General features: G+C 54.1%; 8 protein-coding genes across 8 annotated transcripts; 6 read left to right on the forward strand and 2 right to left on the reverse strand.

Annotated features, from left to right (window-relative positions):
• Positions 1 to 861: 861 nt before the first annotated feature.
• PG998_011491 (uncharacterized protein) lies at positions 862 to 1368 on the forward strand (the record flags this gene model as incomplete). The annotated part of the gene is made up of 2 exons (XM_066878307.1): positions 862 to 872; positions 990 to 1368. 2 exons carry the CDS (start codon positions 862 to 864, stop codon positions 1366 to 1368), a joined length of 390 nt encoding a protein of 129 aa, XP_066727361.1.
• Positions 1369 to 1577: 209 nt separating this feature from the next.
• Positions 1578 to 2306, reverse strand: PG998_011492 (uncharacterized protein; the record flags this gene model as incomplete). The annotated part of the gene is made up of 1 exon (XM_066878308.1): positions 1578 to 2306. The coding sequence occupies one exon, from the start codon at positions 2304 to 2306 to the stop codon at positions 1578 to 1580; it is 729 nt and encodes a 242-aa protein (XP_066727362.1).
• A 611-nt stretch (positions 2307 to 2917) lies between these two features.
• On the forward strand, positions 2918 to 3421 carry PG998_011493 (uncharacterized protein; the record flags this gene model as incomplete). The annotated part of the gene is made up of 1 exon (XM_066878309.1): positions 2918 to 3421. The coding sequence occupies one exon, from the start codon at positions 2918 to 2920 to the stop codon at positions 3419 to 3421; it is 504 nt and encodes a 167-aa protein (XP_066727363.1).
• Positions 3422 to 6314: 2893 nt separating this feature from the next.
• On the forward strand, positions 6315 to 8079 carry PG998_011494 (uncharacterized protein; the record flags this gene model as incomplete). The annotated part of the gene is made up of 4 exons (XM_066878310.1): positions 6315 to 6460; positions 6538 to 6605; positions 6667 to 7133; positions 7654 to 8079. 4 exons carry the CDS (start codon positions 6315 to 6317, stop codon positions 8077 to 8079), a joined length of 1107 nt encoding a protein of 368 aa, XP_066727364.1.
• A 617-nt stretch (positions 8080 to 8696) lies between these two features.
• PG998_011495 (Zinc-binding alcohol dehydrogenase domain-containing protein cipB) lies at positions 8697 to 9896 on the forward strand (the record flags this gene model as incomplete). Its single annotated transcript, XM_066878311.1, has 3 exons — positions 8697 to 8840; positions 8918 to 9039; positions 9107 to 9896. 3 exons carry the CDS (start codon positions 8697 to 8699, stop codon positions 9894 to 9896), a joined length of 1056 nt encoding a protein of 351 aa, XP_066727365.1.
• Positions 9897 to 13872: 3976 nt separating this feature from the next.
• PG998_011496 (Mitogen activated protein kinase kinase) lies at positions 13873 to 15831 on the forward strand (the record flags this gene model as incomplete). The annotated part of the gene is made up of 2 exons (XM_066878312.1): positions 13873 to 15363; positions 15424 to 15831. The coding sequence occupies 2 exons, from the start codon at positions 13873 to 13875 to the stop codon at positions 15829 to 15831; spliced, it is 1899 nt and encodes a 632-aa protein (XP_066727366.1).
• Positions 15832 to 17398: 1567 nt separating this feature from the next.
• Positions 17399 to 18304, reverse strand: PG998_011497 (uncharacterized protein; the record flags this gene model as incomplete). Its single annotated transcript, XM_066878313.1, has 2 exons — positions 17399 to 18201; positions 18292 to 18304. 2 exons carry the CDS (start codon positions 18302 to 18304, stop codon positions 17399 to 17401), a joined length of 816 nt encoding a protein of 271 aa, XP_066727367.1.
• Positions 18305 to 21328: 3024 nt separating this feature from the next.
• PG998_011498 (uncharacterized protein) lies at positions 21329 to 22543 on the forward strand (the record flags this gene model as incomplete). The annotated part of the gene is made up of 1 exon (XM_066878314.1): positions 21329 to 22543. The coding sequence occupies one exon, from the start codon at positions 21329 to 21331 to the stop codon at positions 22541 to 22543; it is 1215 nt and encodes a 404-aa protein (XP_066727368.1).
• Between the last annotated feature and the right edge of the window lie 2880 nt (positions 22544 to 25423).

Below are 25423 nucleotides of genomic sequence, written 5' to 3' on the forward strand. Positions count from 1 at the left end.
ACAATTAACTTAGAGGCAAATAATGTAAACCTAGCCATGTGTGCCTATAAATGTGGAGGCAAATACGAGCATATCACATTGGCGCGAACAAAGGGCATTCCCCATTGTCTTTGTAAGTTCAATCTCGCACCGGGGAGGGAAGCTTAGGGGCAACTACTGATCTACGGAGAAAGTACACTGAGTATCTAGAAGCGGCCGCCCTTAGTCAATAAGGATCGGTAATACCACGACGAGCAGGATACGCCCCCTGGCGATGCCGTGGGCATTGACGAAATCAAAAAATACTGGACATACAAGGCCCCCCCCACCAACCAACAGTGCAGTGTTGAGGTGGCTAAGGCAAACACTGCAGCCAATGGCGTCGCATATGAAAGTGAGTGTTGTTTATTTTATTGTGACAAGACCAGAGGATGCCAGACTCACAAACGGTGTGCGAACAGCGGACCACGTCTTCGAAGCTCAAACCTTTGCGCGCTTCGTGGCTTGGCTAGGTGACGGGAACAAAGCCAAGCTCGGAAAGACATACACAAAGCCAGACTCAAAGTGGGTTGCCGACGTGTTGCTAGATGAAGATAAAGCATTCAAAGTTATCAAGACCGGCAACACGAGAGCTGGGGATCTCAACACCCCCTAGCGGCAAAATCCCGGTTGTTCTTTTGGCTGATGGACTTGGTAGATCTGACGGCGTCAAGAGTTACTCAGCCACCGAAGAGAAAAACATTTATCAGATCCCGGTTGCCGGAGGAAACAAGAATCTGGCCCTGTTGGGTAAGGAAACTAATGGCAACAAAGGGCACTACTTCAAGAAAACCGCCCCTGGTCCTACATGGACAAAGACGGATCAAGATAAGGCACGCACCGATGTGCGAAGAGTAAGTTAAACCGCATAATACTACCCAGAAATTATCAACAGGAGGCTTACCAAGGTGTCGACTCTTTAGATGATAGGACCTTTCCAATACCTCGCGGCCGCCGACACGGCGAACTAGGACGCCATGTGGAAGAAGTGGGCGCGTCGCCAACTGGATCGACCTGGTATGCCACGAGTTCGACGAGCAGCACAGATGGGGCTCGCAGCCGACCAACAGCGCGGGCAAGGCGTCGCTGCGGTCGCTGTGGGCCTACTTCATCGACAAGGAGCTCGAGGAGATAGAGACCAAGGCCAAGACCCTGGCCGACAGCACCGAGACCAAGTTCGACAAGGACTTCCCCGCCAGCTCGCTGAGCCCCGCCGAGAAGAAGTGGTACGACGACGCTTTTGGTACCAATGGCTTTGCCACCTCGGGCAAGATGAGTTGGCGTGGCGTTGCGTGGCGGGTTGATTACTTATTGCAGGCAATACAGGACCCAGCCTACTGGTATAGATAACCTGCTTAATTATCTATCTCTTTTTAAAAATTATAACGATTGATTCGTCTGACTTTTAAAAAGCTCTCAAGGCTGCCCTATCCAGTCACATTCAAATCTCAGAGGAAAAGTGGAAGCGGCAAGTGAAAGGCAGTATTCATTTATAGAAAGTATTACATTTCTTGAGGAACCGGATTTCAAACCCGCTATTTGGCTTTCTTGATTAAGAATCAACGACTCGCTCCATGCCTCATCATCAACCACCGATTTCCCAGCTCCGCCCGAGTCACCCGCGTAACGATAGGCTCATACTCATACGTTTCGTATTTCTCGCCGAACTCGTGCACCATCATGGCGCGGTACCCAGGGTTCACGTCCCACAGCAGCTCGAGAATCCCGCCCTCGCCTTCGTCCCAACGCGACGGCGGTCGGTCGATGATGTAGAGCGCCCGCCCGAACGTGAAGCTGTTGCCGATCCGCTCAATGGGAAACTCGGTTTCCCCGCCGTCGCGGGCGGCAATCTCGGCCATCAGGTGCGCCTTGCAGGTGGCGATCCTCTCCTCATCCGACAGGTCCGCCGACAGCGGCAGGCCCCACACGTCGATGCGATCACGGTCGCGGCCGGGCGGGCCCTCGCGCTCCCCGCGCGTCTCGGCGTGCAGGGCCTTGGCCAGGGCCTGGAGGTGTTGGTCTACGTCGCCGCCGCTGCCCTGAGAAGGCGGGGTGGTGGTGTCGTAGACCTGGATCGCGAACTCAGGACGAGTATCCTCGACGCGGATGGGCTCGTCGTTCCATGTTGTTATTTGGCCGCTGGCGAGTTCCTCGCGCAACCAGGCGGTGAAGCAGGGTGTACGGTCGTCGCGGCTGGGGACTTGCTCAACAACGTAGTGTAAGAGGACTTTGATGGGGGGTTGGCCGCCGGTGGAGAGGCGGCGTGGCGGGGTGCCGGAGTTGGACATTTTGAAATCTGTGAGTGTGAGTTGATGATAGAATACTTTGTCTGCATGGTACAGCCACTCCGGCTGACCTCATATTTTGGGTGGGGCACGATTTCAAAATTGGACCTGGTGTCAGCACTAAAAACACACGAATGTTCCTGACGAAGTTAACGGTTCTCGTCAAAGAGCGCTTTCATAATAGCACACATGGAGTCTCACAAACAGCAAATGTTGCGACATGTTGCTATGACTATATACTGATTTAGTACATCCCAGACAAACACCCATACTCAAGAATGTTGTCAATAAAATAATGATGCAAGCAATCACCCATATGGGTTAGAGAGTACTATAAATCCTCGAGAAAAGGAATATAAAGCCCCAGCGACTCTGGACGGTTTCAAGATAAGTAAGTTTCCAAGCATGGGGCGCGTTCGATCACCCGGGGAGCGGGTCCCTCCGGTGACGGTATTGCCAACAGGTGTTGAAAAACGCCGAGGCTTTTCGTATATCCTTCTTCAATAATTCGTGCTACACTGAATTTTCTCTTCCAAAAAAAACACCAGCTCTTGTCTTGCTCGAGATCGCTTCTCCCTCGCCAGCACCAGCCCAGTTACCTTGAACAGGCACCAATGGCCCCGGCTCCACGCTTCCTGAAGTCCATCGTCCCGGCCAGAGCAATGAAGCAACTCAGATCCCTGACGGTCGACGTAGAAATGACAGACCCTCACTGGCGATTTGTGGCGGGTAATATCGGTCCAAAGCTCGAGGGCCTTCGCAGCCTGACGATCGTGGCAAGGTATGCTATGGACGAAAACCTCTACGACTTTGGCTCGATCGCTACCTTGGAGTCCATACGCAACTTGATCGAAGAAAGAGTCTGGCCCGCGGCCACTTTGGGCAAGTTGTTGGAGCAATTCATTGTCCACGTGCACAGTGGAGCAGGAAGCACGCTTGCCGGCCGTGATCCCCGGTTTGAGCCTACTTATTTCTTGGAGCATAAGGACCTTCCCGCCGCTCGTGGACTATCGGACGGACGAAGCTTCTCGAAACTCGTTGAACGCTCTAACAACGGCCTTGTACGTGATGCAGCGCGTGCTCGTTTCGTCGAGAGTATTGTATGTACCGCCCCATAATCATAACCCCAATCAACCTCCCTCAGAAAACGCGCGGTTCCAAGTTTCTTTTTTACAAGATCGGAACACTAAAACACTAACGTTCAGTTTTGCAGGTCAGAACTTCTCTTGTGGAGCACATTCTTGATCGACGTTTTTGAACTCACTACGGTTTTGAATAACCATTGTTGCTTATACAGTAGCTGAGACCAGGATGGACGTGGTCACGAATTCGGGCTGCTGTTTATGTTTGTTTGAATACTCCCTGTTGGACAGGCGCTTTTCGTCGGTTCTATGAAAGAACTCTTTGATGTATGCCCTGATGGCAATACAAAGCATACTGGTGTGCAAAGACAGGCCATAATAGGACGTTCACAAACGTCTGTATCCAAATAGCCTGACCTGCAGAAATGCACTACTCATAGTTCCTAACGGTGCTCACGGCTTTCTGTCGCAACCGTAAGCAGGAGCATCGTATGCTTCTATATGAGTGGGCTAGATAGCGCTACAACACCGAAACTGCTGAAGATAGAGGAGAATCAAGTGTATATGAAGTTGTCGCCTTTTCTGATCATTCTAGCTTCGTTAAGCGTGCCTCCGATTAACAATTTTCGGATATCTACAAGAATGGAATGGAAGATTTCCTCTCTTCCTCCTCTCCCAAGCTCTTACTTGGACACCCATACCATTAGCGCTTACTGCGCAGACTCCTTACGTCCTGATGGGGTCTTGTTCCCTGATGGGCTTTTCCATCTCCTCGACGCCGTACTAAGGAATCTGCGCTGAAGGCGTCCAGAAAGTTGTCAAATGGCTTTAGATACGGACGTGCTAGTAGCCCCTATATGTGCGGTAACCTTCACGTCCACCGTCACTACGCGCCACTTATTCCTCCTCTCCTTCCTTGTCTATCCGGTTACTCTCATTTCTTTCGAACTACAAAGTTATTCCGACGCACGCGTGCTCCAATTAGTGACTACCTAGTTATACCGGAAAGATGATGATGATATGGCTCACATGCTGATATTCTGTACGCACCAACCCATCAAGAATATTTGGGGCATCTCAGGCAGTTCTTAAGAAAGCATGAGCTTTGTATGGGAGCTCCTGGCAGCAGGGATTATTTGATATGTCGATATAGTTACAATGCCAAACCACATGTGTTGCACCAATGGACATCGAGATTACAGATGCCGTTCAGCTGGCAATGACACTAGCAACCCTGTCGGTGGAGGCTGATGTCATTGCTGGTTGCCGGTAAAGTCCGTGCAAGGGTCACCCACGGGCGGTTCCGTGAATTAGACTATAGTAACGAGCCGGGACAATATGTGTCCACTTCAGATAGCTCAAGTGGTGCAGCAACTACGCGCTGAGCAACTTCGACACCCCGATATAAAACCGCGGAGGAGGTGGTGGGGAAATGGCCACGGGTCTAGACAAGTGCCCTGATGTTGGGAGCCTCTGCATCGGTAATGCACAGGAGGTGGTCTCGTATGGACGAAGGTCAGCCTCAAATGGCCGCCAGATGAGATAGTCCAAGGTGGATGTGGTGGTTGAGAAAGATACGGCACTTTCTGATGCCAAGACTGGGGTGTGTTCCTGTCAGATTTGTCAGAAATCCCCGATCTCCCTAAGGCAGGTACGCCGTTGTGCATCGGTTTAAGCTCTCGGCGACCTGGGCCATTGAAACGGCGACCAACTCGTAACGCATGGAACAGCAAAAGCCCGCAGTTTCTACCCCCAGAAGGGCCCTTGACCAGGCCGGGGTTATATGTCGGTGCTTGGTCTAGATCAGTGGCAGCAAAAAGCAATGAAACGATCGGGACAGGCGGGCACCAAGCAGCAGGCGCAATTTCCTCGCGTCGATTCACATCCCAGATGACCCCGAGATACTAGGCCTTATCCGGGTGCTGGCCGGCTAGTCAGGAACATGTCGAGGGGCGTTTCATCGGGCGCTAGTGCCCGAGCACGCCGTCCATGATGCAAGCGACCAACGCGGAGGCACCGGCCGTGGCCAATCCCCCCATTCGCCCGCGTCCGCGGAGGGGAGAGAAAACATCTGATCGGCAGAGCGGTTAGTGGGATTTCGCTGTCATTAGGGTGATAAAATGACGCGAAGTGACTCCCAGGGTCCCCCCCTTCTCGTGTCGCTAACTCTGCCGGTTCTTCAGCAATGTTTGAGTTCATCCCATGTCCCCGGATTCTAGGCCTCACTTCCCCGCTGACTCGAACGCCTCGAACCTTGGAGAAGGCGGTCTCGTTCATGCGCTCATCTGTCCTCAATTGCCTAAAGATGGGTTGAATATAGAGTTTTCCAGTGATACACACAATATGACGCTACTGTCTGGTTGTCGCTGTTCTGCTCTCCAACAGCTGCACGCGCCCGCGTCGTGCGTTAGCCTCTTCTTTTCTTGTTTAAAGTTGAAGGCTACGCCCGCCCCTGCAGAAGTTTATCCATTGATTTGATTTCTCTGCTCCCCGGATTGAGCAGACTTTCAACAGTCCGTACGTCGCAGGACGAGTCGAGATGAGCGAAATCCGCGGGGCGTTTATATTCATTTGATCCGTCGTACAACCGCGGGAAGAATACGAACCTGCATCATCTTCTTCTGTTTAACCCCCTTCGGGCTGTCGCGAGCGCCACCGAGTCTCGTCTGTTCTCTTTCAAAAATCATGCCGGATCGAGGTCATGAGATTTTGGCCGTCGCCGTCTTCTTTCTCGCCGCCAGCTGGGCTATCTTTCTGATCCGCATGGCTGTCAGCCGGCGACACTTATTGGTTCTCCATGCTCTAACTTGGGGCACGCTGGCGTTTGGCATCCCCCTACGGCATCTTGATGGCCGTTCAGTGTCGTCCCATTGATACGTTCTGGAATGCCTCGCCTCGGGCACCGGGGAAATGCTTAGACGAAAAACTCATGAAGACCTTTACCCAGCTGGCCTCGGCCCTGAACTGCCTTGCGGACTGGGTCTTCGGAATCATTCCTTTCCTCATCGTGCGGTCGCTCAACATCGCGAGGCCGACCAAGGCCTTAGTCGCTTGGCTACTTTGTTTTGCAGCTATGTATGTTTGATCTTGTTTACCCGGTGCACATCCACTTTACATAATGGGGTACTCGTGAGCTGACACTGTCATTATAGTGGCAGCGCTGCCACCATCGTTCGCGCTTTCTTTCTACCGCGGATGCTTACCGATCACGACTTTCTTTGTAAGTCCCAACTTTCCTCGAGTGTGTATCCAAGAAGCTTACACAATTTCTGCCGTTTAAGATCACACGGTGGATTTATGTATCTGGAGTACGGTGGAGGTTGGCGTCGGGGTTCTTGCCTGGTCAGCAGCCGTCTGTCGGCCTATCCACCGCTACTTTCTCGCAAGGCTTCAAGCTTGGCCGTGGATGGAGGGAGGCTGTATCCGCCAGCGACGGCTTGGCTCTCGGGAGCCTTTTGCTGTCGACCCGGCCCAGGATTTGAAGCTGCGGCCCGACGAGTACTTTCACGAGTCCAGGTGCTCATCCAATGGGGGCGGCTCTGCCCTCCGCACGGCCAGGCGCAGTAAAGGCGGTAAAGGTAGTAAAGGCGGGATCTTCGTCCACTGCCAAGAGGTCCGCGGCGGATCCCTCTCGCTGGCCGAGGAAGGCGGCATCACCAGGACGTTGGAGTTGTCCCAGATCACAAGCCGGCGAAACGCACTCTTCCTGCCCCCACCCGAAGCTACCCTCATGCTGAACCACCTGACCGTATGTAATCCATCCCACTCTGAAGGCGAAAGTTACAGCATCATGTCCCAGCCACAGTTGCTAACTAGCTGCGGCCTCCTAGTCAGACGAAAACATCAGTGTATCCTCATTAGATGTACCAAAACCTAGGCTCTCATCACTGCCAACCCTTGATACCCCCATGCTTGAACCTTCTGCAAGGCGATGCGCCATCGTTCCCACCAAGTCCATGAGAAACGCCCCCCGTCTCCTATTGGCCCAGGAACATCTTCTCCAAGTCCCACGGCAGCAACAATGCTTCACAGACGTCACCTACCCGCCCATCAACAAAACAACAACAAGGGCCTCCGCCTTTGCATCTGATGAGCGGGAGCATCGACAGCGGCCACTGCTCCATGGAGTACACAGCGCCGAAACCCCGCGGATGGAACGTCGACAACAGTAACAACAACGACAAAAACAGGAAGTCGCATCATTCGCTTGGATTACAGGTGTCGCCCCGTCAATCGGTCGTCGCGAGCCTGATTAACGACGGCGCCAGCCTGCGGTGGTCCACGTCGAGCGAGGCGAGCTGCTACCACCACAACCAGCTGCGCGACACGTTCGAGCCGCTTGGCCTGTCGGCGCCGCCGCGGGCCGCCTTCCTGCAGCGGTGCAGCCACCTCAAGCCGCCCGTGTTCCAGCCCATCAAGTGGCGGCGGAGCGGGGAGCAACCGCAGCACCAACGCACACCGTCGTCGGGCCTGCTGTCGGTCTGCCCGCCGCCGCCACCGCCGCCGCCACAGCCTCCTATCGGCAACACGCACTCGATGCGGGAGTTTGGGCAGTGGTCGCCGACCACCGTCCGGCCGGTGGTGGATCGGGGGTACTTCCCATCGCCGGTCGTGGACTGCGACATGGGAGGGGAAAACAGGATATAGATGAGGATCCGTTACTTACGCCGATTGCTCTCTTGGGGTCTGTCTAATATAATGTGGAATGATAGATTAAAGACTGATATATAATATACATCGTGTCGCTTGAATACGCCTATAAGCAATTTTCAACACAATGTGGCCTTAGCAACTTTGCATCATTATCCCGGTTGTCCGTGACCTGGATGAGCAAGATATTTCTATTGCCATAGCATTTAAGTCTGGAATCCGGCTTTCTTGAACATCGTCAAAGCTTCAGATCGTGCAACTATCAGCAGTGTCTTCAGATGATGTCAGGTCGTATTGCGCCATTCTGCCAATTTGTAAGCTGGCAGCGCCGTGGAGCTCCGCGGCACTCGCTTATGGTGACGGCATCTGGACCCAGCCTAGCTCAGCTCCGACACCACGGTTGCTTACCGAATACCGTCAGTTTAACAGCTTAACCCCCTTTACACAAGACTTGCGCAGACCTCTCCGCGGCGATGGCTGCTTTGTCATAATCGTCGTATATATAGGCGACTTCACCCGTAACTAACTTGGAACAGATGCATCACTTCCTTTACCACCATTCAGCATCCATAACCTCTATTAGCTTCTACTTGCTCGTGCCTTGCTCGCCCTGTTGAAGTACACGAAAGACAAATCAAGGCATAACTACTACTCATACAAAATGGAAAACAACCGAGCAGCACTCATCCTCGCGGCTGATAACAGCCCTCTTCAGGTGGGCCCAGGCCATGACCAGAGCAGCCCCGCGGCCGACGAAGTTGTCATCAAAGTTGCTGCCGTGGCAATCAACCCGTCCGAATGGAAGGTAAGTCTCTTGATCCCAGCACAAACGTAAAAGCAACATGAATCTGACTAGCCCGTCCTCTTTATTTTACACCATAGATGAAGGAGTTCTCCTACATCCCCCTGAAGTACCCGCACGTCTTGGGAAGCGACGTGGCAGGGACCGTCGTCAAGGTCGGAGAAGAGGTGAAGCGCTTCAAGGCCGGCGACCGTGTGATCGGGTAAGCCTCTCCGCCTCCTCTCCCAGCGCCCCATGGCGATTACTAATGTCCCATATCACCCGCGCAGACACTGCTTAGGTCTCGTCTACGGCGGAGCCAAGCACGGCGGCTTCCAGAATTTCACCACCCTGCGTGAAGCGGTCACAGCTCCCATCCCCGACGCCGCCAGCTTCCAGGAGGCTGTGGTCCTGCCACTAGGCATCTCCACGGCGGCTGCGGGCCTGTTCGATGACCTGAAGCTCCGGCTCCCATCCGCCAATGTCAACGACGACAAGCCCCGTGACGAGGCCGTCCTCGTCTGGGGCGCCGCGTCCTCCATGGGCAGCATCGCCGTCCAGCTGGCCGTCGCAGCGGGCTACAGCGTCATCACGACAGCGAGCGCCAAGAACCAGGACTATGCCCGGGCGCTGACGGGCGGGAAACACATCGCGGCGTTCGACTACCAGAGCCCCAGCGTCGTGGGCGACATCGTCGACCACATCCGGTCCGCGAAAGGCGTCAAGCTGGTCGGCGCGTACGACTGCGTCGGGTTCAAGTCCAGCACCCGCGCGTGCGCCGAGGTCCTGCACGAGCTGAACGGCGGCGGCGTCCTGCCCTCTGTGCTCGTGCCGCCCGAGGCTTCCAGCCTCCCTGCCGGGATCAAGGCTCACATCGTCAATGCTGCGGCGCCGGGGATGGTGGCGGGGTCGCCAGGGGCCGCCGTCTGGCGAGAGTACGTACCCCGGGCTTTGGCGAATGGGTCCTTGCGGATGCGCCCCGAGCCGGAGATCGTGGGTACGGGGCTTGACAGGATTGAGGAGGCGCTTAACTTGCACAAGGCCGGGGTGAGTGCGAAGAAACTCGTGGTTCTTTTGTAGATGTTAGCACCTGAAGGGGATCGTTAGTTTTGGTGGATATGAGTGGTAATATGATATAGCTCAGGTTATCGCTATGTTGTAATCGCGGAATCCATGTCCTTGGCAAGTAAAATCTCGATGTTCTGATAAATTGGCTCAACTTGATGTTGTTTGTTTACGTTTTCATCACTATTAACCCCTTTTGGGGGGACTACAAAGAATGTGACGAGTAAGACCTCAGTGACAAGATGCCCCTGCCATCAGCTACTGCTGCATAACCGCGCCAGAACGAACAAGTATTGAGCAGTTTCGTGATTGAGTAGTCTGCCGTCACGGCTGGGTCCAGACGCTTCAGATAATTGGAGTCTGGTCGCGGCAGTCAAAATATCCTTGGAATAAACCTTGTTGCCCCATCCAGGAACTCGAATTACTGACGGACGCCAGTTGGTATGGCGAGACCTTCTTAAGCCGCCTACCGTCATTCTATGTACTTCATCATGGTACTGTTAGTAGACCAAGATTGAGTAAAGAAGCAAGAAGCTCGAAAGTTGGGTTGCTGTCACCGTGGAATGAGGAGAGGAGATTGGGGAATACAAGGAGACTGGAGGAGAACGCACGTCTCGCCATGAGGAATGTGAACAGCAGTCTATACAATGTTAGCCATTTCTCCTTTTGGTACCAATATGTGTAAGGGAGTCTCCTATGTCGCATCGCCAGCCGGTATAGGTCGCGCTTACTATTCATATACAAAGGATCCAGCTCGGTTTCTCTCGCGATAACTAGGACCAATACCATCAGTGACCCAGTAATAATAATTAAATGAATATAGATATGTTCCATCCTTACGAAAATGAGGCGAGCACAATCCAAAAACACGAAGCACATTAAAATCAAGGAATTCCTCTTGTTGAATCGTAGCGGTGTGCGGTTTCACCGCTCTCAACAATTCCCTGGATGATACGCTAAAGTCTCATTTGCACAAGAAAATGACCGGTAGAGCTCATTGCTCGACATCAACAGAGCCACAGGTCTTCAGCTCATCGTGAATCATCTTGTAAGAATCCCCTGTCATTTTGCCAATATGACGGGGTCCAAATGTTATCAGGCGCGTGGCGTTTCGAACTCAGAAACAAGATCATTTCCTCGTTCGGGTGAGACGGTCAATCATGCGTGCGCGGAAGGGCTAACAAGCACGGACGTGCTGGAACATGACAGTTGGACAACGAAGACGATTGGTGTTCAATCCGGGTGCTCCTGTCCAAGAGGATTTGAAGATGTCGTGTGAAGATGTCGAAAATCGCATGAGTAAATTGTCTTGTTCAGTGCGGAGCGTTGTCTCCGAGCCGGCGATTATCTAAGGATTATCGAAGGAAATTGATGATGGCGTCCAGGCAAGTATGACGTGGGAGGGGTTCCTGAAGAAGCCACTAATGCCGATTTTGCCCCGCCATGGATGCGCCGTAAAAAAACTGGAAATGCGCTAACCCGCCACCAGATGTTGACATTGTCATTGACGTCTGCGTACCTACTGCGTACCAGATTCATGCTCCAAGTTCTTGCATGCGCCAATTGAGTCACGGAACGAATAGCCGTGTCGCCTCGATTTTCCATGCTCCTAGGAAGCTGTATCGCGTACCCGAGGAGCAAGGAGCGAATGCAGCTATCATGCAGATACAAGGACAGCCGGCAGAAGCCGGTGTAGATTGACAGGGTCGTAGAGCTTGGCGAGATTGGACCTGGTATTAATTCCAAGGAAGAGCCGATAACGAAGGAAAGAATACCAGGTAGGTAGCCGCAAAAGATAAACGACAAGCGACTTACATGTGTATGTGCAGACAGCAGACAGGGTCCCTGCCACCTACGGCCTCTACAGCCGGGATGCCCATTCGTAACCCATGTACTCTATCCAGCCAGACACATGAAGTGCGCACATGGCAGACGGGGAGAGTTGATGGTTCCGGTAAGGATTTGCATGCATCTCGTGCTTCAAACCTGAATTGCTGGAGACGGAGAGGGCGGCGCAGGGCGAGGAAGACTGACGATTGGATGGACAGCAACGGCGTCGTGTCCAAGCCCTACACAACCCTAGATGCATGAGGTGCAACGATTTTGACCCTGCTGAAGAATGTGTGGCATGAAGATGGCATTTCCCTACATGCCATGACCCTGATTTTGGTGCATAAGAGAGCCGGCGCAAAAGGGACGGAAGGGGTTCCGTCGTCAGAGTTGCTGATTGTGGCGGGTACTTATAACTCGAACCTGCACCGCCCACGTAAGGCTCGTCGTAATGGGAATCCATTGCTGTCACCCAACGCAGCCAATGGCAGAATGGCTTGAATGGCTTCTCTTTTCCACTGGAAGGTCGGAAGGGGGCTGAGGGATCTCCCGTGTGGGGATGGGCATGGATTGGATGGACTTTTGCCCTGACGTCGGCCGTCTCTGCAATTGCCCATGGGCAGCTCAGGGAAAAGATGGGTGTCCATGACGTCGGGCTGCTCCCCTCCATCCCCAAAATTCTTTCCAACGAGCCAGCCTCCCGTCTCACCATGTAACCTGTCATCCACTTTGCTGCCCTATGTACGGTTTTCCCCATGTCAATTGTTGGCTGTAAGTGGTGACTCGGGCTCAGTCGGGGTGAGTCTGGTGAAATAAACCAGATGTCATGCGCCCTGACGTGCGCAAGTTGGGCTTGGGAGTGTCGTAAGCTGCAGGTGCTGTAATAATGAGATGTGCTGTTAGAAAAGTACGCAGTGCATGTACATTATTTCCCAATTGTCGTCTTGATTGATCAAGGTGACAGACAAGTGATAGCAGGAAAAGCAAAACAACACAGCCCAATCCGACCCAGCCTCATCCATCCCGCAATCTCATCGTCCCAGGTTGGGCGCACCCAACTGCCGTTGTTGATATTAAAGATTTTCGAGGGCCAGGGAGAAGAACCAGGCGCCAGGTCAGTTTCCTCAGTCCCTCCAATATCCAGTGCTGTGCGCAGGTGTTTCGTTTCAAAGCAATTTTGGGGAGGAGGGGTAATCTAAGTAATCAAGCCAACAACAGGCCATCCCGCCCGTCCCTCAAACCCCTCCAGCGGCGTCAAGCACCCAGAAAAACAGGCAGGATTAAAGACAGCCTGGCGAGGATCATCGACGGACCTGGAGAACCGAGGCGAAGATCGAATTCATCGCGCGCCGCCATTGGCTCGACCAGATTGGGCAGTGACCAGAACGACGCAAATATTATTCATCAAGATCAGCAGCTGCTTTGTTTCAGCAAGGATCAGGGTCAGGGTCAATTACACCTACTGCACCTAGAATACCTACATACTCGCTCCAATTGCTCGCTGCTTGCTTGCATCTGATAATACCTACATCTACACATCGTGCCCATCTCCCGCCGGGCTTGCTGTTTCCATCCCACTTCACCCAAACATCAACAGTAGACGACAGTTTACCGGCAGAAAAACACGACGGTTTCCCCCAACGACAGCAACACACCCAATCGAATCATTCGCTACTTTCCTATACCTGCTTCTTCATTCATCGTCACCGGGGAAAAAACAGACGCGACGAGGCTGGCTACTGCAAGTAACCTGTCTCAACTACTTCGACCCCCCGCGCTAGGTATTGCGGCAGGTCTAGCCTAGCCCAACAATCGAAAACCCGCCGCAAAACAAGAGGAAGCCCACTTTGCTTCGCACGTAGCGGTCCAAAGGTACATTTGCTAATTCTTTCACGAGCTATCTCCTCCCCCTTCCCCCTCTCTCTTCCCCCTCCTCCCCCTTCTTCTCTCCAGTTACTGAGGGGTTCTCATAATGAAGCTGCCGCCCGCCAACGTCCCGCCATGAGCTGACAAAACGACATTTTGCAGACATAGTTTTTCTCGCTTGTCCTCCCTCAATACCACCGTTTGCGCCGAGATTATCAAATCCCCGTCCCCATTCCCACTAGCAAACTGCCGCGAGTCTTGATCAACGGCACCGACTGCTGCGGATTTCGCAAAAATGGCGGACACACCGTCGCCGCCCGGGTCGCCGCCCGAGACGCCAGACACCCCCGGTCACGAGGAATTCATCTCCAATGACGACGCACTCCCCAAGAGAATGCCTTCGCTGCGATCTATCTCCGACCCACAGAACCCCGGCCAAACCATGTCCGCTTCCTCGACACCATTGGGCGTCTTGTCTAATGCCCGGCGACCGCCCGTAACGACAGGCATGTCTAGTGGACGCTTGCCCGAGGACATCAACGCCAAGATGCGAGCTTTTCATCTGTCCCGCCAGGGCAGCAACCCCATGGCTCCTACAACACCAAACTCCGCCCCTCCCCAGTCACCGAAAACGGGCGTGGCGGGCAGCCCCGTCATGGGCCTCCCTGGTGGCCTCCGAGCGCCCGGCGGTCTGCAAAGGCCCGGAGCCCCTTCGTTTCCCAAATCCGCGCCGTCAGTACCTGCCGCGGCGGGTGGAGGCCTGGCTGGTAAGCGGCGGTTTGGGCTGAAGCTCGGTGATATGGGCGGAGGAGCAAGCCCCGCCGCCTCCGTGCCAAATTTGGCTGGTGATGCTGCTGCTGCGCCACCGAACAACCCATCGACGGGAGCACCGTCGCAGATGTCGCAATTCGCCAACTACATTGATACGGAGAAGGGCTACCTGACGTTTAAGGGCAAGGCTATCATTTCGAACAAGGGTGTCGACTTCTCCGATGGAACCGTTTTCCGGATATCTCTGGACGAGGTGGAAAAGTTGGACGAGTTGGGCAAAGGCAATTACGGCACAGTGTACAAGGTCCGGCATAGCAAGCCACGAGTGCCTCGCTTTGGCCAAGGTCTCTCGGGTTTCAAAGCTGCATCCAACCAGTCGTTACCAAGTGCCACGGAGCTTGATAATGCTCCTGTCGGCAGTGCCTCCATATCTGGAAAGGTCATGGCCATGAAAGAGATGCGACTCGAGTTGGACGAGGCCAAGTTTGGAACCATTTTGAAGGAACTGCTCATTCTGCATGAATGTGTATCACCTTACATAATAGACTTCTACGGCGCCTTTTTCCAAGAAGGCGCCGTGTACATGTGCCTCGAGTACATGGATGGAGGCTCAATTGATAAGCTATACGAAGGGGGCATCCCAGAGTCCATTTTGCAGAAAATCACTTATTCGACGGTGATGGGTCTGAAAGAACTGAAGGAAAAACACAACATCATTCACCGCGACGTCAAGCCCACGAACATCTTGGCGAACTCGAGGGGTCAGATCAAGATCTGTGACTTCGGCGTCAGTGGAAACCTGGTGGCCAGTATGGCCCGGACGAATATCGGCTGTCAAAGCTACATGGCTCCGGAGCGTATTTCGGGCGGCGCGTTCATGTCGTCAGGCGCTAGCGATGGCACTTACAGCGTGCAGAGTGATATCTGGAGTCTAGGTCTAACCGTCATCGAGTGCGCCATGGGCAAATACCCTTACCCGCCTGAAGTATCGTCGACAATCTTCAGTCAACTGAGCGTAAGTTCTACACTCACACGGATGCGCGAAACCACGTCTTTACTGACTTGAATATTACAGGCAATTGTCGAGGGCGACCCACCAGACCTGCCTGCGGAGGGCTACTCCGACACAGCCCGGAAATTTGTGCTCGCATGCCTGCACAAGGTCCCCAAGATGCGGCCGACCTACGGGGCTCTGCTTGCTTCGGAGTGGCTACAGAACTTGGCGAAACCAGAGACCATCACTGAAGAAGACGAGGAGGCGGCCGAGAACGATGCCAGCGAACAGGCCATTACCGAAGCTGTCGATAACCTCAAGCTCGGCAAATCCGGTACCACTGAAGATGCCGAGGTGGCCGCATGGGTGCAAGGTGTGATGGAGGGCAAGGCTAGCGGAAAGCTCAAGGCTGGCCCCTCCAAACCTGCGTTGCACGCGGCACCCCTCGATTCTGTTCAAAGTCCGATGGCCAGTCCCGCAGCATCATAATACATCGAAATGAAATGACAAAACTGTCCGACTACAACACCCTCACCCCACGGTGTAGCTTACCCTCATACCAACCCATCCATGTACCGTGAGCAACCACATGCCCATGGCACGAAATTTGTTCAGAATACCTCACAATCACATCAAGCATCATAACGGCGTACAATACAATAACAGCAGCAGCAGCAGCGGCAGTGGTAGTGGTGATAGCGGCAAAATCATCTCGCTAGGGAATCTTTCTACTATGACTCTACGGGAATACAGGCATCTCGGCCGGCACTTTACTCAAGGTTGAGAGAAGAAAGAGTGGTGGTGGGTTCGCACTCACCTATTTCCATCCACGTGGAAAAGAGCGAGAGCTCGCAGATACACTCCTGGGCGCTGTTGCTTCTTCTCGTGTCTTTTTTCTTTTCTTTTATAGGTTCAATTGTTCATTCTTATTATACTTTTCTGGGTACAACTGCTTTCTTATAGGCGAGTCCCGTGTATACACGATTACTGCTGCTGGGACAGGAGAGGCGTTAAAGAGCGTCCGAAATACATTATTTACTCGTCTACTTCTGATACATGTTTTTATTGGCTCTATGATTAATCAGCTGAAGTCGTATCAACTTACTTGTGACAGCTGAGTTGAACCTGCAGTCTAGGATGAGTGAAGTTAAGAAAAGTACATCCGGCACGCTCCACACGGCGCTCAGTTCTGGACATAAGGATTGCAGGGTGAATGATTTGGAGTTTAGGGGTTGAGGACTGGATCATATGGGATTGAGGAACAAGGAAAATGAGGTGAAGAACTTGAACAGAGTATGCAGGGGAAGCTACCGGTCCTTCGTCGTCGTGGGCATGTAATGCAGAAAGGACTTTTGGGTGTTATCAATGGATCGCTCGGCCCGTCCCACACTCCCACCGACCAACATGATGCACGCACACCGCAAGTAAAACCGCGAGGGCTGTTTCGAGGACCAATGTGCCTACCATGGGTACAACGGCGGCGGCGGCAATTGTCTGTGTTGATAGCCTCAATACTCGGCCATCTCAATGGTGTCTTGTGACTGACAAGGTTTATAAACATTTGCGAGGCACTGCATTATTTGACAAACACAGGGTGTAGATTGCCCGTACAAGTCGTATCACTTCCCAGTTTGATTCCGTGGTGCTTCAGCGACGATTTGGTGTAAAATTAAACATTCTGTAGATTTCTTTCATTTGTATCATCATATCTAGCGAGAGTTCCAATGGTTGGGTGGTATCAAACAAACGTAACGAGTAAACCAAAAACCATCATCTCTTGTGATATGATATATCACGCATCCCTCATTTCTCATCGTCACGCACACATACCCCTTGCATTACATGCTGCCTTCCGCTATGTCGTCGTTAAGTTATACCACGCTCGAGCATCATCAGATCCGCTTCTCTTTTCGCCCAGTCCGCCCTGTTCAAAAGCAGAACGCTGTGAACATGGGAACATTTGTCGTTCACTCCACATCCCCAGTGTCATTCAACTCATTTTTCAGGTCAAGCAGTGAATCTCTCGGTTTGGGTTACCCTGCTTGGAGCAAAACCCCTACCGGTTGTTGATCGGGGTAGTTAGTGCCATCGAACAGTTTAGGAGTAATCGTCCTTGACCCGGCGGCTGCCCATGTCGTAGCTGCGTCGGCTGCGCACGCTGCGCTTGCGGCCGAAACGGCTGCGACCCCAGCCGCCGCCGGTGCTGGGCCCGGCGGGGGGCCTTGTCCTTGCCGGCACGGGTGCCGAGGAAGAAGAGCAGCATGCTGAGGAACAGGCAGGCCCAGGCGCCCCAGCTGAAGCCGAAGGCGTAGCGGCCAAGGGAGGCGTCGCGGCCGTCGGCGGCAAAGACGTTGCGCGCCTTGACGAAGGTCGCCGTCATCAGCGACACGGCGATGCTGTAGAAGAACAGCGCGACGAGCGTCGACAGGCCGGCCAGGGCGCTGCCGAGGCGCCCGCAGCAGGCCAGGAAGCCCGTGAAGAAGGCCAGCACGCTGAAGAACAGCGTCATCAGGTAGAAGACCCAGCCGAAGCGCCACATGTAGAAGAAGTAGGAGCTCGTCGTGTGGTTGCCGTGGCTGCCGACCAGGCTCGAGGGCGCGCCCGTCGGGTTGGCGTCCCAGGCCCAGCCGAAGGGCGGCGCGGGCCAGGCCCCGCCGCAGTCGACGTTGCCCGGGCGGCACATGTAGAAGTAGGTCCACTGGGTGCGCGGGCGCGCGCCCGTGATGCCGTCCGTCGCCGCGCTGAGGAAGTACGTCCGGTTGAACGGCGTCACGTTGGTGACGCCCGAGAGGATCACGAACAGCATCAGCACGATGGAGGCCGCGAGGAGGATGAGGGAGGTAAGGCCGAGGCCGGCGTCTGTCGGGCGCACATTGTCAATACCGTAATTCGCCTTCCAGATTTCGCGACGGCAATGGGAGTGGGGGCAAGGCATGGACTTATACGTACGAGAAAGCGCCATCTTGACTACCGTCGCAGACCTACGAGGTCTCTCGAATTAGGATAGACGAGCGCTGCTAATAGGCGATGAAGCCGTTTTTTGGTGTTTGCCGCAAATTTCCAGACAGTGCAAGAGCCGAGGTTGAACTGGAGATAGGAATTGGCTGTTAGTTACGCTTTCTTGCAGACATGAGGTGGTGATGCTTGTCATGGATGTTGGTGTGGTAGTGGTCGGGGTGTAGCGAAAGTGCATGCATGGTAAGAAATAAGGCGCATATGCATGAAGGCAATTCGTCCGATTATCCGACGGTGCAGTAGCGACGGTCTCTTTCTCTTCTGCATTCGCTTGTCGTGAATTGTCTCAGACATTCATCTTGCGACAAGAGTCGTCGTCAAGGACCTAGTCAGGTCCAGGCCGGGGAGTTGTCGGGCGCACACGCACACAGACACACACACATGCAGCAGAGGGAGAAAGTGATTCTTACCTGATTGGTTTCCCACCCTATAATTAGCTATTAAGATCCTGTATAGAAGGACTATTTGGTTGGTTGGAGGGAGGAGGGAAAAGAGGAATAGTAGTACTCGCAGAGAAGAGGGAGGTCGAGGAAGGACAGCAGAGCAGGGCAGGGAGTGTCTCTCGTCATGTTTATGTCCAGTCCAGATCAGACGAAGCGGATTGTTAGGCTTGTTAGGTTCACTAGCAACCGCGGAATGGCGGATGGGTCCTTGATTTTTAGGGCCGGCAGCACACACAGTGACAGTGAGCGGCCACTGGCCACTGACCACTGATCTCCGTCGAACCACAGCACCCAGAGAAGCTCATACCATGACATTCCAATACTACGGCATCTCTCTCGATGTCACCATCATTTCACTAATTCGCTCGTAGCTCACGATCCTCATCTTCTTTCTGGCTGCTAGCGTGCAGACAGGAGTTTTCATTCTAATTTGCTTGGCTAGATCCGAAGCCAGGTTCCCGTTCAGAGAGCGCAGAACTAACAACGAACGACTGAATCCCAATCTTCCATCCAATCCACTCTCTTGTGTCTTTTTTCCAGGGGTGGAGCAGCAATGACGACACTGCCCGACACTATTGAGGGGAGCTCGTTGCCGTTTCTGGTCTAGTGCTCTGAGCCGGCTTTCCCTCCATGTTGGGCGGGCAGAAGGCGGGCTCATGCTGGCTCAAGCTGGCTCAAGCTTCACCCGAGCTGGTTGGCGGGCTGGCCTGCTAGCTCGTTCGCTGTGCGCGGCATGCGGCATGCTCGATGGTTCAAGGCACGTCAAGGAGGTATTCACCACCTACGTCAGCGCCCATCATCCATTCATCCAGCTATCGCCCATTACCGACAGCTGTCATGGCGCGCCGTTTTCCTCCAATGTCGAGCGTCATCTGTGCGCAACTGGGTCGCTAATCCTGCAGTGAGCGGTCATGAGGTGTACCGGCGGTGTGCATTAGCTATCCCCATCGAAGACCCCTCGAGTCGACGATCGAAGGTGACAGTCAGCGTGTTGCGCGGGCTGCGTCCGCCCCATCCGAGGTATGCGCAACCTGATTGTCACCCATCGACATAATGTTGTTGCTCCGTGTCCTGTCGCGTTCGCATTGGCTCGGCATGCTGCTGACTGCACGTGTCATATGTGCCATATTACTTTAAGGTTCTGGCTCTGCCGTGCTGTGCCTCTTTGCTGAACACCGCAGGCGGCTGCGGGAAGGAAGGACACCTGCAGGATCGACCAGCCGGGTGGCCCCCATGCCACCCACCATCCTTGCGATTACTTAGCCCTAGTATTACGAGGATGAATGCCGTTCGTACTCGCTACCGGTCGGCAGCGGCGCCAGATGGCAATGCCCGTATACTCCGTAAGTAGGGTCAAGCAAGAGTTAAGCCCACCTTTTGTTTCCGTGAATACGACCTACCCCAACGCCGGATGCGCCCGCCCGTCCGTTGCAATACCGGGGCCACGCGACCTCCCGCAGCCCTCTTCCTCCGATCCACTATCTGTCAAACTCCCACAATCCACCACCGTACGATATGCTGAAAGAGACGGCTTCTGATGTGTGTATTGGAAGATGTCCAAGGAGCGAAAGCCTGTGAACCCATAAAGCATCGTTCACAAGCTGGAAAACCCTCTACTAGTGTGAGAAGCTCCATGCGATGGCTGCTGTTCTTGTACAAATTGAACGGGGTCTTTGCGCATTTGGGAAGAGTGCTGCCGGGGGCCGCGGCAATTACTGTCGTCGGACATCCACTGTCTGCTGGCTACACATTGTGCACAAGTCTATCCTTCACGTCAGTGAGTCACGCTTGTATTCTTAGTCATGTTCAATTGTCGTAAAACGCTTGTCGGTTGTGTTTTCGGAACTTTTGGTTGCTGTGGCTTGCTCGTTTATTTCAAGTGCCGACGGTAGTTTAGATTTCCACTCCCTACCGACCAAACGGACCACCACAGACAAGGACAGCAAATCGCATGCGAGGAAGAGTGCGCATAGATTATGCAGATGGATGCAGGTATCCGAAAAGAAGGGAAACCAATCGCTTATTCACTAAGCATTATCCGGGCTTAGGCTCCTTATCATGATCGCAAAAGACCGCTGCCAACCAGGGACCTGGTTAGGTTATCTTTCCCCATCCTCATTTCTCTTTAAGGGAGTGTTTCGAATATATCCCCAAGTGGGACGGACAATTCCGTAGTAAATCCACCTGTCACCTAGTTGCTGCGAGATGCCCCCCGCAACACCAATACAAGTTCACCCTGCTAGGGAAGAATAATCAGGATTACCGCTGTCTAAGTGACACCATGCCCTTGCTAGGACGACTGATAGGTGGAAAAGGGGCAACACATGAACCCATCCAAAAGGCGGCCTTATCTGTCTCTCGCGGTATAAGACCTGTCGACATGCCCAACGTGTCTTGCCATGTCGTTCCATTCGATGGTGTAACTAAGCACTTGAGCTTTACTAATACTTGAACTCCAAAAGAAGGCGCTTCAGCAAGAGGTGGAAGTGTGCCCTGGACAACCGCAATACCACCATCCCAGCGACACAATGACACCAACCGGGAGAATGGGCTGGGGAACATCGCTATCGCTACTTCTCTCATCATGGCTCCTTCACGGCCATGTGGCTGCCGCCGCCGATGTCTCAGCCTGCAAGATCCCGGCCGTCCAGTCGACGTACCTGAGCCCTGGGTTCGGGTACCAGGGTGATTGCGTGCCGAGCACCGGCACGCTGAAAGCCTTCATGATATTCGTGGACTTCCCCGACGCCCACGCCACGGAAGCCAGCCCGCAAGAAGTGCACGACTTCTTCCTGCCCGGGGCGGCCGACTGGTACGCGACGTCGTCGCAGGGCGCGCTGACGCTGAACGTGACAGCCGACACGGCCCGCTTCGTGCGCATGCCGGCGGCCTCGACGTCGTACGGCTGGAGCCGCGGCCTGACCGCGGAGACGCACTACAAGTACATCCAGGACGCGGTGGACGCTTACCTCGGCACGTCGGCGACGGCGCGGATCCCCGCGGACAACGAGGTCCTGTACATCGCGCCCACGCGCAACGCGCGGGCCATCACGTTCTCGCCGACATACATGAGCGCGGTCGCGTCGCGGACGCACGGGCAGCAGCGCGTGGCGCGCAAGGCCGTCACGTTCGGGTTCGACGCCTACGAGACGTGGGGCTTCAAGACGCTCAACCACGAGACGGGCCACACCATGTGCCTGGCCGACTACTACCCCTTCGAGGCGGGCCGGGACAACGGCTACTACGTCGGCGGCTGGAGCCTGATGGGCGTCATCTCGGGCGCGGCGCCGGACTGGTTCGCGTGGGACAAGTGGCGGCTGGGCTGGCTGCCGGACGCGGCGGTGGAGTGCGTCGACCAGGCCAGCGGCAGCACCTCGACGACGCACGTGCTCTCGCCGCTGTCGGCGCGCCAGGGCGTGCGGGCCGTCGTCGTGGCGCGCCGCGGCCACAAGGAGGCCCTGGTCGCCGAGATGCGGACCAAGGCCGGGCTGGACGACAGGCTCTGCGCCGCGCCGGGCGTGCTGCTGTACACGGTGGACGCGGCGAAGGCGACGGGCGAGGGGCAGCTCGCCGTGCTCCACGTCAACCCCGGGGCGGCCGGGTGCGGGGACGGCGAGCTCGACGACGCGACGCTGTCGTTGACCGGGCGGGTTCGGGCTTACAGCGTGCCCGGCTGGGGCGTCACGGTGACGGTCACGGCGCAGACGGATGACAGCGCGACGATTCGGGTGGATGTGTCGTAGGCATACGTACCTACTTCTATTTTCGTTTAGTCAATTGCCTATTTAGCTATTTACTCATTTACTCTGATCCTCATACTGAATTCACGTCACTCGCTGGCTGCCCCGCGCACGATAATGAAGTGACTGCATTGCATGATTTCCTGGTCGTTGATCGTCGTCGACTCTTTCCCCGTTCATATGGGAGGCCTCTCTTGGCATGCAAGTAATACACAATTGACTGTGCATTCAATGTCGGTATTCGCTCGTCCGGCTGGAGACAGAAAATGGGGTTCAACCGCCGATGTCGCCATGAATGTGACTTTGGAGCGGGCAGGCAGGCAGTGGGGAGGCCAGCGGCATATGCATGCATGCATCGCCGTTACATGGCATGCATCATTTGCGACCTCAAAGTTTGCTTCTTCCTATTGCGTTCTCCATCGAGTGGGTATCGCGTCCTGCAGAAGACGAGTTCGAAATGAGCTTTATTTACTCAAAGTGGAAATAGAGAAGATGTTGCCTTGAGGGGCAAGATAAACAGACCGCCTTGTCGCTGCTGCAGTGTCAGGGCCCTACATAAACATGCGTTTTGTTTCTATACTACTTCATGTACCGGGCACGCTCCCGGTGTTCGATCTCCACCGGTTCGCTGCCTTTTATAGCCATAACTGAACAAAACGTACGCATGGAAACAGAAAACGACAAAGGACAAGCACACTGTCATGTATCAGTGGGATCAGATGATCCGACCGCGACAGCCGTTCTAGGAACTTCGTTTTAGCGCAAGCGGAGCGGGCACGGCTCCGGGACAAATGGGATGTAACTTCCCTCTGAGGAGCCCCGGCTTCGTTTGATATTTCAAATTTACCAACGAATGGAAAAAGGAACAGAAAAGCCGCAAACCTCGGCCACGGGTATTCGAATGCACACTCGGCCCGCTGCCGGGTTACATATTGGCATTGTCCATGGTGGAGTAGGGAAATGAGCTTGTCTTCTTGTCCAGATCGATATTTGATAATAATTTGTAATAGCCGCGCAAAGCCAAGTCTTTTCTGCGCAGATGGAAGGGCGTAACGAGGGGACAGAAATCACATCGTCTTCGAAACGGAGCTGTATCGGGATTGTCACACTAACCAGAAAGCCTGTTCGATGGGACGAAACGCAACTGGGCAGGTGGCCTTATTTCGACGTCGCAAACCCGCCCTGCCGGTGTTTTAACAAGCTGCACCCATCCATCAGTTTGCTTCGCGAAGTCTTGGCGAGGAAGTGACATGCAGGTTTTTGCCAGCAATGCGGTCATCGTCATCGGCGCAGACCCAGAGACATGCAGTCACAACGCTGTCCGACCTAAAGATAAGGATCACGATGGCTGCTGATTGGGAGAGGGTGAAGCTGGGCAGTGCGGACGCGACAGTCCGGGTCTTTTCGCAGCAGGGCTGCAAGGCCAAGCGACTCGTCACTGGTACGCCATATGGGAAAAAGTGCCAGGCTTGCTAGATTCGTGGACGAGTCGTGAGTGGCTGCACGCTGTCAAACGCCTAACCTAGACTTTATTTTAGCCCCTGCACTCTCTGGCAAGAAACTTGGGATCGAGAGAAAACGTGGCTCAGCCATTTGCTGACGTGAGGGGTTTGGATCGGGGCAGTCAGTGCCGACTGCCATGATGAAAGCCAATGCTCGGTTTCGGCCTTGGCGATGATGTTCAATTTAATAGAATGATAGCTCGCACGCTTGGCACGGTTTGCTTGTTTCCTCTATCAGAACGAAATACCCCTCTAGCCCTCTCAGGTTGTGGGAGATCGTTCAAGTGCCAAGTGTTCCTGATTGATGAGGCGAAAGTGTGATTTGAAAGAGAAGAAAACTAAAACCAGAAACAAAATCATATACATATTTACTGATAGTCAGCCCCTTGGAGCAGAGACTGCATTCAGAAACGTAAATAGTAAATCGCAGCCGAGGGATATTCTCAGTAACAGCAGATCGGTGGGTGATGGCAATGTCGTACTGTTTTGGATGCAGCAGCATTTGTTTCCATCACCCTTGCTGGGGTTGCAAATACGGAGGGATCAGCGGTAACACTAGTGAGCCAGCACCACTGAAATCCACCCAGCGATGGTACTGCAGGCGCCAAGCCCGCTACAAATTGCTGTGCTTAGCGGTGCGTGCACTGTAGCAGGCTGTTGGGGACTGCATTCCAGTCTCTGAGCAGACGATAGATGAGACTTCGAGTGGTGAGTGGGTGGCGCCTGGCCTGACACGATTGACCACATTTGCCGCCAAGACAGGCTGTTTCTGGGCATTTCGCGATTATTGCAGGTCTGGAGATCTCCAGGCACTCCCGGACGCTGCAGGCGCTGGATGCTGCATCCATGTCTTGCAGACCATTCGGCGGCTTTTTCTTTGGTTGCCTCCTCCATCCAACGTCTCGTCTCGTCTCGCCTTCCCTGTCGTCTCTGTGTGTTCTTTTCTTATCAATCAGTCTTATTCCTGACCCTTCGATTCTTGTTTTCCAAACTATTTGTATCCGTCATCTTGCTTTCCTGGCCGGCTCTGATTGATTAAAAAAAAAAACAGTGGTTGTTTCTTACTTTTTACCTTTCACTTTTCTTTCCGGCTTCTGTCATCAAAAGCATCTCCATTGTTAACAGGACTGCGTCGAATCAGTCAGCTCCTAGCATCAGCACCGTCTCGTCCCGTATTTGTATCGCCAACACCACCTTGTCGGCCCCCAATATCTGCGAGCTTGAAGTTTGTGCTTATTCTAGTTGGGACCGAGCCAACTCAATCAACGCTTGTCCACGACAAGCTCCCAGAGCGGCCCAGAGCTCCGAGCCAGCGCAGGCTGTGCATGCTATTTATTGACTAGGCCCCTACTGCTGGACCGGGAATTGCGCGGGCCCTTCT

Source organism: Apiospora kogelbergensis, assembly GCF_038363985.1.
Source record: "Apiospora kogelbergensis strain CBS 113332 chromosome Unknown utg000007l_segment0_segment0, whole genome shotgun sequence".
Taxonomy (NCBI): domain Eukaryota; kingdom Fungi; phylum Ascomycota; class Sordariomycetes; order Amphisphaeriales; family Apiosporaceae; genus Apiospora; species Apiospora kogelbergensis.